General features: G+C 39.8%; 2 protein-coding genes across 15 annotated transcripts in view; one reads left to right on the top strand and one right to left on the bottom strand.

Moving 5' to 3' along the window:
* Positions 1–11507, bottom strand: part of IRAK4 (interleukin 1 receptor associated kinase 4) — a 33209-nt gene extending 21702 nt beyond the window's left edge. For 2 of the 4 annotated variants that reach the window (XM_012534603.3, XM_033436533.2), the window contains exons 1-5: positions 11403–11507; positions 3939–4108; positions 1657–1802; positions 691–873; positions 41–201 (exon numbers count right to left, since the gene is read on the bottom strand). In XM_012534603.3, the coding sequence (XP_012390057.1) occupies positions 41–201; positions 691–873; positions 1657–1802; positions 3939–4099 (651 nt within the window). In that variant the 5' untranslated portion in view covers positions 4100–4108; positions 11403–11507. Of the gene's footprint in view, positions 1–40; positions 202–690; positions 874–1656; positions 1803–3938; positions 4109–11402 lie in introns of those variants that run through there. The other 2 variants (XM_033436532.2, XM_033436534.2) reach the window with 2 other exon arrangements.
* The window catches only part of PUS7L (pseudouridine synthase 7 like), a 39393-nt gene continuing 37298 nt past the window's right edge, over positions 11159–13253 (top strand). For 9 of the 11 annotated variants that reach the window (XM_049694054.1, XM_049694053.1, XM_049694055.1 and 6 more), the window contains exons 1-2: positions 11590–11722; positions 13114–13241. The gene's annotated coding sequence lies outside the window, so the exon portion shown is untranslated. Of the gene's footprint in view, positions 11178–11589; positions 11723–13113; positions 13242–13253 lie in introns of those variants that run through there. The other 2 variants (XM_049694049.1, XM_049694048.1) reach the window with 2 other exon arrangements.

The following is a 13253-nucleotide window of genomic DNA, read 5'->3' as shown; positions in this document are numbered from 1 at the left end:
CTCTTCTCTAATTCTTTGTTTTCCTGAAAGTATAACTTACTGCTGCAAGCTTCTTCACTGCTACAGTCCTGTTGTTCACATAGCCTTTATACACAACTCCAAAGCCTCCCTCTCCCATCTTGTTACCACCGACAGAAAGGGGTCGTTCATCAAAGTTATTTGTGACATCCTTCAATTCATAATATGAAAAACTGTGAAAACCTATAATGTCAATAGAATAAGAAAAAAAGGGCTTCAGTAAAAAAGAAACTGGTTTTAATAACTTCAGTATTTTCTCAATTTGGATATTTCATACATATGCAAATATTTACAATTTTGTATTAGGTACAGTGGAAGAGAGTAAAACCATTTTTAAAATACAAATTTTAAGGTTTACCTTGAGAATTCTGTTTGGTGGTCCTCCACTTAAAACTCTAGTCACTTATTTTCTTTATAAAATGACCCTTTTAAGTTATGTAAATATTTACTTTTTTTTTTCATAGCTTCTGTGGTTGTTCATATATCCTATTGCCTCTACTCACTTATAACACTGACTAATACAATGAAGATGGCGCTTAATAAATCAGGGGAAAAAAACAACCACAAAAGAGCTATTACCAGAGTGCACAAACAAAAGGAGAGATTGATTTTAAAGCAGTGATGGTCTTAATAACAAACCCACTAGTGTAAAGCACTGCAAATGTTACTTACGTGTATCAGTAACTTCTAAACTTCTATTTTCTGGACACGAGGAGTCAGGTGGTGTATAGTTTTGTTCAGTATTCTCATCAGATATCACAGGTGTCCTGTCTTTGCCATAGAGGGGCATATGTTTCTGCTGAACTGTTACAGTAACTTTAGAAGGCAGTGTATTAATAGTTTTGGGAACAGCATCTAACAAATGAAATAAGATATAAGTTGTCATTCCATTAGAAAAAGTGTTTGTGAAAAAGGTAAATTAGGAACTTGGTTCACTTAACATCATTCCAGTTTCTACACATTAGCCCCACATTTTCACAGCACTACACAAGAAGCTACCTAGTAAGAATTTGTAAATTTTGATAAGGATGGGTAAGGCAGTGTTTCCAAAAAGTGGTTCATAAGCCACCTGCAACAGAAGGACTGAAGTAGTTGTTTAAAAACTTAGATCTTGAACCTAATTCAAGAACTCTGATAATGAGGTCTAGAGTACACCCTGGGAAGCTACATGTTTAACAAGAACTCCAGGGGATTCTTATGCCCTCTGAAGGGTGAGTACCACTGGTGTACATGGCATCAAAGGGAGAAAAAGTAGCTTATGAGGAAGGCAACTAGACACCAGCCCACTGGAACACAATGTAAGGAATTCACGATCACAGAGTCCCATCAGAGTGGAAGTTGAGGGTGAAAAAAAGCAAGAGTTTTTTCTCATCATTCTAAACTTCTTACTGGCACAAAACCACCTGACTTTAATGGTGGGATGAGACTCAATCCTGAAGCCTCCATTTCCTTAGCAGCAAGTCTGCAGTGTCTGGCGTGCTTGCTAAAGAGTTGGGGAGAGTTGAAAGAATGAAAAGGAGTCTTAAATGTAAGGCTCATCTACTATGAGAAAAAAAGTAAGAGTCAGAAGAAATGTTCCTATTTCGGCTACTTGTCTTTCCACCCTAATTATTGATACCCTAGACATGCTCAGTTTACCTGGTAGCAAAAGACTTGCAGGGGCAAAAAATTCATTTTGGACCAAAAGATCCACGAGATCACCAACTGTGCAATTTGTGGTGCCCCAGTCAAACAGTAATTCACAAGTGGGACTTTTTCCAGTTTGAAGTAATGCTTCAAATCTCCTTAAAGTAAGTAAAAGAGAAACAAGATTAGTATATAAACAGAGTTAACATGTAAATAGGAATTATTCCCCCCAGCAGCACCCCCCCGCCCCGTCTAGTCCCGAGCACTTCCTACAATACAGCAAGAGAATCAGCAAGGATTACAGAGAACAGGAAAGATAGGCAGAAGGAAAAAAGATGCTGAAGATGATGATAAGTTGACAGACACTCTGTACTTACAGTGGGCTACAGGGTACACACACATGAACCCATTTAACTCTCGAAAACACTATGAATATCATACTAATTTACCAAACAGCAAGCGTGAGAGGTAAAGTAAGCAGCCTACAGCCACACTGTCCATAAACTGTATACAAATTGAGATTCAAATTCAGATCTCGCTTGACAGAAGGGTATACTCTCAACCTACTAAGCTATATTACTTCCCTACATGACATACTCACTCTGTTAGCCATATGATTTTTAATAAACCAGCCTGCTTAAAGAAATAGAATATACACAAACTTGGAGAATTATCCCAAGTTAAGAAATAGTTTTATTTCTATAGTTAAGAAATATAGTTCTTAACTATATTTCAGTTAAATTGAGGGAAAAACACAGAGCAGTTTTTCATTCAAAATTTCTTTAATAACTAGTTCTGAAAGTAACATTTAAAAACTTGAACAACTTGGCTTTTCCTGAAATTTTTTTTATTTCAAAAAATTTCAAACCTACAGAAAAGTTGAAAGAATAATACCATGAACAGCCATCTGCTCTCCATCTAGAGTCACCAAATGACCAATGGATAACATTTTGCCATGTTTGTGCTCTCACCCTCTCCATCTCTGTGTCTGTGTGCTCACTTTACAGAGTGTAGGTCAGATGCCTTGTAGAATTCACACAGTCTAGATTTGTCTGACTACTCTCTCACGATTAAATTCAGGTGAAAACATGTTGGTAAGAACAGTACAGAGATGACAATGTGTCCTTTGCACTGCATCACATCTGGAGGCACATAATTGCAGTTTGTACCATTATTGACGACACCAGTTTGATTACCTGGTTAAGGAGGGGTACTTCAGATGTTTTCTCTATAAAACTACCTTTCCCCTTTGCAATTCATAAATAACCTGTGGATAGTACTTTGAAATCGTGTGCGTATCTTGTTCACTAACACCCTTTCACCTTGTGATTTTAGCACTCGCTGACGAGCCCTCCGTAATCAATTACTCACTGGTAGTTGTAAATTGGTAACTTTTTAGTTCTATCATTCTTTCAATAATTATGTGCTGCCATTATTCTGTAAAGAAGAGTCTTTTCTCCTCACTACCACTCCCTCGACTATGCTCTCAAAGTGTTAGATAGTTAATATCAACAAACTGTCTATAAAAATGGTTTTCAAGGTTTAAACTTAAGTTTCTTCCAAGTAATTTAAGATGCTCATCTTTCATATGAGAAAATGTTTCCTGAAAGGACTAGTATGGGAGCTAAGGCTTCAGGTTTTTTTCAGGTTAATGCTGAAAATCACAAATAAATTTCTTTTCCCCTTGTTTCCAAAGACAGATTTTGACATAGGTTTGGGCTGAAATAACTGGCAAAAATAACATGTGTACTTATATCTTACCCTTAATCAAGCAGAGACAAATAGAAAGATGGAAATTATCTGAAGGTAGTGTTGAAAAATCCTGGCTAAGAACTAAGAAGTCTATTCATAGATGTGTACATGTACAAGCAACTTTAAAATGTCACATTTGAAGAATTCCTAAAATATACTGTTCAAGTGAATTAGAGACTCACACACTTTTAGGCTCCAGAATTTTACTACAGATTCTTAAAATATTCTTATGTTACTTCAATCTGGAAATGACAGGTATGAGGCAGAGTGAACTAGGCTCAGCTTGCCAAACAGAAATTTAGAGTAAAAGTTGGAATCTTGATTTTAACCTCAAAAACTTATTTGCAATATCACAATATTGACCTAGCTGATATGCTGGAGAATGAAGCAAAAATTGCAAAAAAAAAAAGGGGGTGTGTGATTTATTACCATTATCTCCCCTAGAGAGAGGTTTATTTTCTGAACTGCAGCAGTAGACAGTATTTGTACCTATTAATCATTCTAGATTGTGATGTAAGAATTTAAAAAGAATTTTACGTTACCTTATGTGAAACTGATTGTATCTATCATCACCAGATGGTTTTTTAATAGCAACTGCTAACTTCTTCCATCCTTCTTGAGGATCAATAAAATCTGACAGCTTTCTAATTAGTCCAAGATTGAGGCAGCGCACATATGTTGATGCTGTTATAGGTTTGTTCATCTTTTATTCCTAAAATACGGAAAATTCTCATTAAAATTTTACAGTATCTTTAGCGATGACATCTGTAAGCTTATACATCACACTTTGCTCTAACTTATGAAATGTTGGGAACTCATTACACCATAATAAAGGAACACTCCGAAGCCAGGTAGTTGCTATTTTCATCTTTCTCCATCTCTAAATATCAATAAAAAAATTACAGGATTATTTTTGTTCCGGCACTAACATTTTCCAAGTGAAATTTACACAAGGGAGCAAAAAGTTTACTTTTTCAGAAAAATTTATGTAAACATATTCAGGAATCAAATCTATTAAGAAAAAAGTTTTCAATTTAAAATATTTTTCTCAGTCCGTATTTATTTACTATTAAACATTTATACAACACTCTTTGGTGGAAGTAAAAACAAATGTCTTGAAATAATTTGTACAGCATTAAAAGATATGGTCTATCCACTGACTTTTTACGTAACATGTTCTTCCTTGGTGCAGCCACGATTTCTGAATCCATCAGATCTGCCTGATGACAATTCATTCCCTACTAAGGCAAACCCTGTGGTTTACCACCTAACTACTCTCTAGACAGAACTTTTATTTCCTCAGTCCCCCTTTTCTTCTGCTACTCCACCCTGGAGAGCTGTAGCCGGGGATAAATCTCACAGTTTTACTTGTACACCAGCACTGCTGAATACAGCTGTGGAGAACCAGGTAACTGAGCAGACTGGTATAAGTACAAATTTAGGGGACCTTTCCCATCAGGCCTTCAACACTGCTGTTAGTCCTTTCACTTGTCTTTGCTCATCCTCCCTGGTGACTATTTCACACCTTTAGCTCTGTCCACGTGGTTTTATTTGATCTCCATCTCCCTCATTCTCAGCAGGCGGTCGCCTTTCCTTCTAATTAATCAAAACAAATAGATTTAGATATTCTTCTGTCAATTACTCTCCTGCTCCCTACATATCTTTATTTTTAAAGTGTAATATAATTAATTTTTGGAATAAAGAATATATTCATGTGGTATGAAATTCAGACGTTATAAAAGAGTAAGAAGCAAAAAGTCTCCCTGTGTCTTGTGCCTCTTGTATTAGCATTCTCTTCTCTTTGGCCTTCTTTGACCACAGCTAGGTAGGTCCATCTACTCTCAACTTAATTATCTTTCATCACTGCACAATGTATTTGTAATCATATATTTATTTGTTTAGTTGTTTACTAATGGTCTACCCCATGAGACTACAAGCTCCATGAATTCAGGGTCTATGCTCATTTTATTCACTAATATGTAACTAATTACTAGCACTTTGTAGATATTGGTGTTGTTAAGGGCTAGGAATGAATGAATTTCTTGCCCAGGACCATGCTAGGTGGTTTATATATTTCACTTAATCCTCACAGTGACTAAGGCCGTTTTATCATCTCTATTTCACAAAGGTCGTAAGTGAAAGAGCTAGGTCTTGAACCATATCTGACTCCAAAATTCATGCCATATGTCCCTGTTTCTCTAACTCAATGCATTGTTCATGTCATTCTCTTTTCTAGAAAGACCAGTCCTTTCATTCATTGATAAACTCAATAAACATATATGTCAGGCTTTGTGCTAAGTGATGGGAGCTACAAAGAAGACAAAAATCTTTGTTTTCAAGCTTCTCAGTCTAGCAGGGGGTGCTAACAATTACAATGAGAATAAATGTTACAAGAAGGGTGAGCAGAGTGTTAATGGGGTCCAGAGAAGGAGCACCAAGGGAGGCAGTCTGAAGGAGGTATGCCAAGACAGATTTTGGGGGTGAGAGGTTGGAAGGATGAGTGAAAAGCAATGGGGATAAACCCAAAAGGAAATTCCAGGCAGCAGGAATAGCATGGGAGAGCATGGGTTAGGCTAAGGCAAGTAGTTTGTTAGGGCTGGACCACAGGACGCATGTCATTAAAAGATGAGATTGGAGGGGCTTCCCTGGTGGCGCAGTGGTTGAGAGTCCGCCTGCCGATGCAGGGGACGCGGGTTCGTGCCCTGGTCCGGGAGGATCCCACATGCCGTGGAGCGGCTGGGCCTGTGAGCCGTGTCCGGAGCCTGTGCTCCTCAACGGGAGAGGCCACAACGGTGAGAGGCCCGCGTACCGAGAAAAAAAAAAAAAAAAAAAAAAAAAAGATGAGATTGGAGAGGTAGGCAGGACCAAGTCATCATGTGCCTCATATTCTATGACAAGGGGTTTAAACTTTATACTAAAAGTTACAGGGGAGCCAATGCAGAATTTTAAGGAAAAATGGTATGTGATCTTATGTGGTTAAGTGGATTCCTCTGGATGAAACACTGAAGGAATGTATATTAAGGCAAAGAGAACAGTTTGAAAATTTTGCAATAATCTAGAAATGAAGGCCTGAAGAAAGAAGTATACAGTTGGGTAATGGGGAAGAAAAACCTACAAAGGTGTAGGAGGCCAAATCAAAGTAATTTCAGGATATTAGAGGGAAAGGAGGCTGAGGGAAACAAAGAAGCTGATTCCTGGCTTTTTCAGCTTGGGTAATTATGTAGATGATAGAGGAAATAATGTGTTCAGTCCTGGTCACGTTAAATGTGAAATATCTACCTCTGGCACCACCTAGGGGAGTTGGCACTAAGTAGCTCAATATATGGTCTGGAGCTTAGGAGACAGGTTCAGGAATACTCATATATTCATACATGAATAGTTGGTTGAAACAACAAGAAATATAAGCCTGCCTATTAGGAATATATAGAATGTGAAGGAACGAAGGAAAAAAAGAAACTTTTAAAAGTACTGATGCGTCATGGAGGTAAGTAGAGAACCAGGGCAGTAGAATACCAGAGATTTCTAGAATTAGCCATAGGTTGGTATAAAAGACCCAGAGAGGTCGAAAAAATACTGATGGGTAACCAGAAGGCCTTTGGGTGACTTAAGAACTGTTTTAGTGGAGCAATGAGTGCATGGTAGAAATGCATTTTCCAGGAAGCCTGGCTATGAAGGGAAGGAGAAAGGAAGAAAGGATGAAAGAAAGAAAAAAAAAAAGGAAAGAAAAGGAGCAGCTCTCAAACTATGTACCCTTTACATGCTTAAAAATTGCTGTGGACTCCAAAGAGCTTTTGTTTATGTTGGTCATATTGCCAATATTTACAATGTTAGAAACTGACACTGAGAAATTGAAAAATTACATATTCATTAATTCATTTTAAATAATAATAAATGTACTACATGTTAGCATACATAATATATTTAAAAAAAAAACTATATTTCCCCCCAAAATATGAGTGAAATTTTTTTATAGTTTTGCAAATCTCTTTAATTTTTAGCTTAATAGAAGACAGCTGGATTCTAATATCTGCTTCTGCATTCAGTCTGCGGCAATATATCATTTGGGTTAATGTATATGAAGAAAGTCCAGGTTCACACAGACATACAGTTGGAAAGGGAGCAGTATTTTAACAGCCATTTCACAAAGTAGTATTTTTCTTTGACGCTATACTAAAACTTGATAAGTGACAATTTCCTGAAAGTTAGCTGCAGTGTGGAATCTGAAACCATATCAATGAACTTTGTCACATTAAAATCCATGGCACTCTGAATGAATCTTTTACCCATACGTGATTTCGACCTTACGAACCTCTTGAAAGAGACTCAGAGACCCCAACCACCCTCTGGGAACTGCTGGTTTAAGGTTTAAGACAAAACTTGGTTGAAGATATGAAACGGATAGTAAACAGAGGTGAAGGGGTCAACCCTGAATAGAAGAAAACCTCTTCTTCTGAAACAGGAGGGAAGCAGAGGTTTGGATACAGATATATTTGAAGTAAGAGGGAGAATTCCTATACAATGTTATTTTCTCTGTGAAGCAGGAGGTGAAGTCATCCAGGGCTAGGTTAAGAATCGCTCAAGCACCTTGAGGGCCACCTGGTAAATGCCTACTATTCCTTCGAGCTCAACACAAAAGGCACTACTGGCTTTTCCTGACAGTCATCTCTTTTGCTCCAAACTGTCACCTGGTTATTCTTCTATTATAACAATGATCGTATTTTATTATTTATTGGTCTGCCTTCTCTCCTAGATGGTGTGCTCTCCTGGGCAGGGACCCAACCAAATTCAGCTTTAGCAGCTACTCAGAATATTTGTGCTGAATGCCAGAAGGCTGATTTTTTAAATTAAGAAATCACATCTGCCTATAGATTTTACAGTTGCTACATTCACACTACTTTTTCTTATTTACTTATATTTCTCTCCATTGTTAAGAAGTACAATGTGATTGACAAAGCTAGTACAGGTAGAACTGCTTAGTAATCCTAAAAGCTAGAGCTAAAATACAAAGAATTGAGAATAAGAGCAGTCTATCTGAAGAAGAGGGATAAATTCTGTAACTCTCCTGCATCCAGATTTCTAACAAAGGTGATAGCGTAGGGATGCCAGAAAAGGAAGGCCTTCTAACAACTCCTCCTTATATTAAAGTCTGGAAGTTCTAAACTTCAAAATTTAAAATGTTACTTAAAACATACATCCATCTATCACCACCAACACATATTTGGAAGAACATACACCAAAATATTAACCGTGGTTATCTCTTGATGGTGATTTTTATGGTGGTTTTGTTTTCATTTACTTTTCTGCATTTTCTATAATGAAAATAAATGATATGTGCAGAAAAAAATTAAAAAGTGTCGCCTCCTTCAAAGTATTCAAGATTTTACTTTAGTACATTTAGGATTAATAGAAGTGGAACAGGATATATTGCTTACAAATAAATAAATATATTCATGACTATTTTCTCATACCATTAATTCTCATGGTAAAGAAAATCCATTCATATTTTCACACTAGACAACTCAGCCAAGAATACGAGGTAAGGTGATCATTGAGAAATAATACTAAAATGAGTATCTGCTTGTGGAACCCAGTGCCTTCCCACCTGCATGCACATTCTCAAACAAAGTACGGTTCAAAATAGAAATTCAAAAAATTCATATGAAATGCATTAATAAAGTTTTAAGGTTGTGCTTCACGAACAGTCTGATCAGAGGAAGAGAGTGTAGAGGGGTGGATGGAGGATGGACTTTGAGGTTGCCTGGGCCTGGGTTCTAATGTAGCTCTTCCACAAGCCAACTGTGACCAGGGTCAATAACTCAGTTTCTCTGGACTTTGGTTTCTTCATCTGAAAAACAGAGATGGTCTTACCTAAGAGTTGCTGTATAGATTTTAAATTAACAAACGCCTAATTCTATCAATAATAAGTGATCAAAGAAAATGTAGCAATGACTATTGTATGGCAGAAGTTATTCTTATGTCACATTTTAAAAAAAAAGAAATGTGCAGAATTGTATTTAAGCTCCATTTTCAGAATAGCAGTGAAGGACAACTGAAAGAATGGAACTAATAGGTCTGAGAACATAGCTAAGCTTTTCATGGTGAGTGTTATTTTATCAAGCATAGTATTTTTAAAATGCTTATAACCTTCCTAAAATACATCATCTACGCATGCTTTCTTAAGCAAAATATTCTAGATATTTTTGGACAACTCAATATCATCATTAAGAACAAAAGCTCATGATACCTTCTAGATCTAATAAATTATATAGGGCTGCCCTTCTTAAATAGGATATGTGCTGGTATTCCATAAATTAAACATCACATACCATTCTCAAACATTGATTTATCTCAATGGTAAGTATTTAAACATCTTGGATATATTTTTTAAAAGACAAAATATTATACATTCATCAAATATTTACTGAGTCTCTATTTTGTGCTGGATATTGATCCAGGTCCCTGGAGATAAAGCATAAGTTAAGTAAGAAAAAAAAACCTGAATTCATGGAGCTTATATTCTAATAGAGAAAGACAGGTAATAAGCACTTGCCTTATAGTGCATTAGATGGTGCCAAGTGGAATGGAAAAAAATAAACTGAGAAAGGGTTTTAATTTTAAATAGGGTAGTCAAAGTAGCCCTCAATAAGAAGGTGCCGTTTGATTAAAGGTTTGAAGGAATGAGAAAGCTAGCCACTGGGATATCTGTGGGAAAGGTTTCTGGGCAAAAGAAATCGTAAATGCAAGGGTCTGGAGTGGGTCCACTGAAAAACAGCAAGGAGACAGTAAGACTGGAGAAGAGGGGGCAGGAAAGTAGAATAGATGAGAGAGGTAATGGGGCCAGGTCTCCTCGGGCCCTCATAGCCTTTGGATTGACTTTATCTTCTGAGGGAGATGAAAAGACAGTGGAGGTTTTGAGAAGAGGAGAGACACACTCTCTACTCATGTCTTAAAAGGACACCGGCGACTGCTGCTGAGAATAAAGGATATTAAAGTAAGGGCAGAGAAGCAGGAAGAGACCAATTAGTTCAGTACATCAATAATCCAGGTGGAGGTGCTGGAGGCTTGGATCGGAGAGGTAGCAAAGAAGGTAGAAGTCCCAGGATGATGGATATTTTCTGAGGTAAAGCACACAGGATCCTGTGTGCTGATGTGAAGGGTGAGAAGATGGCACCTTTACTGGGATGGAGAAGCCTGTGGCAGGAGCGAGTTTAGCCTGGAAGCTCAGGAGCTCTGTTTGGACAGGTCGGAAGCAAACTTCAAATGAATGTTTAGTGTGCAAACAGAAGAATTAAGGAAATCTGAACTTTCTGACATATCTCTTCAAGGATTACCCCCAGAAAGGGAAAGGGCAATTCTTAATATTCTCCGCTTAGGGCTCCTTGGGCAGACACGTTTTGGAGGCACTACGAGAGCCATTTGTTCCCATTCTAAATGGCTAAAATGCTTTCTGAGGTCTGCTTTTCATCCCTTCGTTCCCTCTCTTGTTTCCAGGCTGTCTGTACACTTTTCCTATCTGATAAGATACTGACAACCCCGCTCCACTTTCCAAGTTCCTGGAAGCCTGACAGAGAATCTGAGGGGCGGGGGGGGGGGGCTTCGGAATGCTTTCCACGCGGCGAGCATCTCCGCCGGGTGCTGGTCGTACTTCCTGGTTCTCAGGAAAAGATATTTCATTTCGTAAACGGGTTCTCGGAACACACCGCCCGGGAGTTGAGAAATTCCAGGCGCGGTCTGATCGAGCCACCAGGTGACGTCTCTTCTCGCCCCACGGTCCTCCACAGGTACCACTAACTTTCTGATCCCCAGGGACCCACCCACGTCTTCATCCTGGAGCAATTGCTGCCCACGCAACCTACTTCCTCTCTACCTTTTCTCACTTGGGCTGAAGATAGGCGATTTTCCTTCCGAACCGTCCCTCCACAACCCTGGGGCAGAGGGGCCGAGGCCGGGACACGGACCTCGGACACCTCGCGGAGAAGGTGGCGCGCACGGCCGGAATCCCTTACCTGCCCAGGCGCAGGGAGCGGGGGGCGGGCGGGGCGCCGCGGGGCTGAGCCAGCGGTCGAGGAACCCGGGCCCTAGGGACGGCTGAGGCAGGCTCAACCCGTCAGGCCCCGCCCAGGCCCGCCCCGTCCCCACCCCCGCCCCGCCCTCTTCCTCTTTGTGCCTCTAGGCGGCTCCACACCGTGAGAAATTCCGGGCCTCTTTTAAGGCTCTTCTTTAAGTGGGAGCCTGGCCCTTTAAATAGTCCGTGTCGGAGGCCATTTTAAGGCTTCCGGTCATGCGCACAGCGTAGTTCAGAGGAATGCCTTCACCTGGACGTGAGGTAGGCCGGGTTGAGTTTCTTGCGCCAAGTGGGGCTTGTGTATGGGTCGATGACAAGATAGGCATTGGGACCCTGCCCCTTTGTCCCCAAGAGGAGGGCGACCTGAGCTAGTATCGCGCCTTGGGGTAGGCGGGGCTGGGGGAGGAGAAGAAGCCGGTGGAGCTGCTGGCTGTATCCGGGGTACTTTTCAATGCGCCTGAAGGCTACGCAGCAGGGGACGTTAGTCCTGCTGGTTGGTGGCAGAAGTAGGAAGTAGGAGTGAGTTAGGCGGAGCAACGGCAGTGGAAGGAACTGGAGGCGCTACTGGCCTTTTTTTTAACACCCTCCCAGACTCTGCCCTTAGCCAGCACTTCCCCAGCTTCGGGTCAGCCAGACTACCCCCTTTCTGCCCCGCAAGCTCTTCAACGCATCTGTTGCCTGGGAACACTGCACGTGTGTGCTTAACTCCACGTGGGTTCCTTGGCGGCCTTTCAGCACGGTTCCACTCTTACTAGATGCTTGGTTGTAATAATTCCCTCATCATTGTATTCTCCTCAGGTTGTTCTACCTATGCCACTAGCTTAGAATGTCTTCATATCTTCTTCCTTTTACTGGGTAAAGAGTAGGTCATTTTTCTTTCCAAGACCAATCCAGCAGCTGAGCTTTTGATCACGTCTCATTGCTTTCCAACTCTTCAAACTCTTCATCAGATTCATCCTGTGCAGTGCTACCAGTCATCTTACTAAAACATCTTTTTGGATTGTGTCATTTTCCTATTCAAACACCTCCAGTGGCCATCCATTGACCACTCAGTGGATTCTAAGTCCCTGACAAGGTGTTCAATATCTTACCTTGTTCGGCACTAATCCAGCTGTATTTTCCAGAACTGTACTAGAAAACACTTTCTCCTACTGCTCTGTATCTGGACTCTTCAGTTTTCTCTAACACATTGCATATGTTGTTTGTGCATCACTTATGATAGGTCTTTGACTCATTTCTGCCTCCTGAACTGTTTTGAAGACTTGGCCACTTCTTGCGTATGCCTTTACTGATTATTCTAGACAAAAGTGATTTTTTCTTTCTTCCTTTTCACTCTTACAGCTCTTTATTTGTACTAGCTGTTTCGTTTATTCAACAGTCAGTATTGATTATGTGCCTACTATGTGCTTGACACTGTTCTAATTGTGAGATAATCAGTGAATAAGGCTGACAAGGTTCTTGTTCTCATGGAGCAAACATTCTAGTTGGGGGAGGTATACAATAAATAGTGAAGAAAATTATTAGACAGAAATGCTATGCAGAAAATTAAATAGGATTTTGTGAAAAATAGTGGCTTGCTGGTTCCTCTGGATTATTGGTCAAGGAAGACCTCTTTGAGGATGTTATTGAGGAAGTACTGATTTAATCAACAGGAACAGTTGGCACAAAGGAACTGAAGAAGACCAGTGAAGCTGGAGTGTAGTGGATAATGGGAAAAGGGTACAAGATAAATTTGGAGAATAGACAGAGTCCAGGATCTTAGAAGTCTTCGGAAGCCAGGGTAAGTAATTTG

This window comes from Orcinus orca, chromosome 11 (assembly GCF_937001465.1).
Source record: "Orcinus orca chromosome 11, mOrcOrc1.1, whole genome shotgun sequence".
NCBI lineage: Eukaryota > Metazoa > Chordata > Mammalia > Artiodactyla > Delphinidae > Orcinus > Orcinus orca.
The sequence above is the reverse complement of the archived record's forward strand: the minus strand, read 5'-3'. Positions and strand labels throughout refer to the sequence as shown.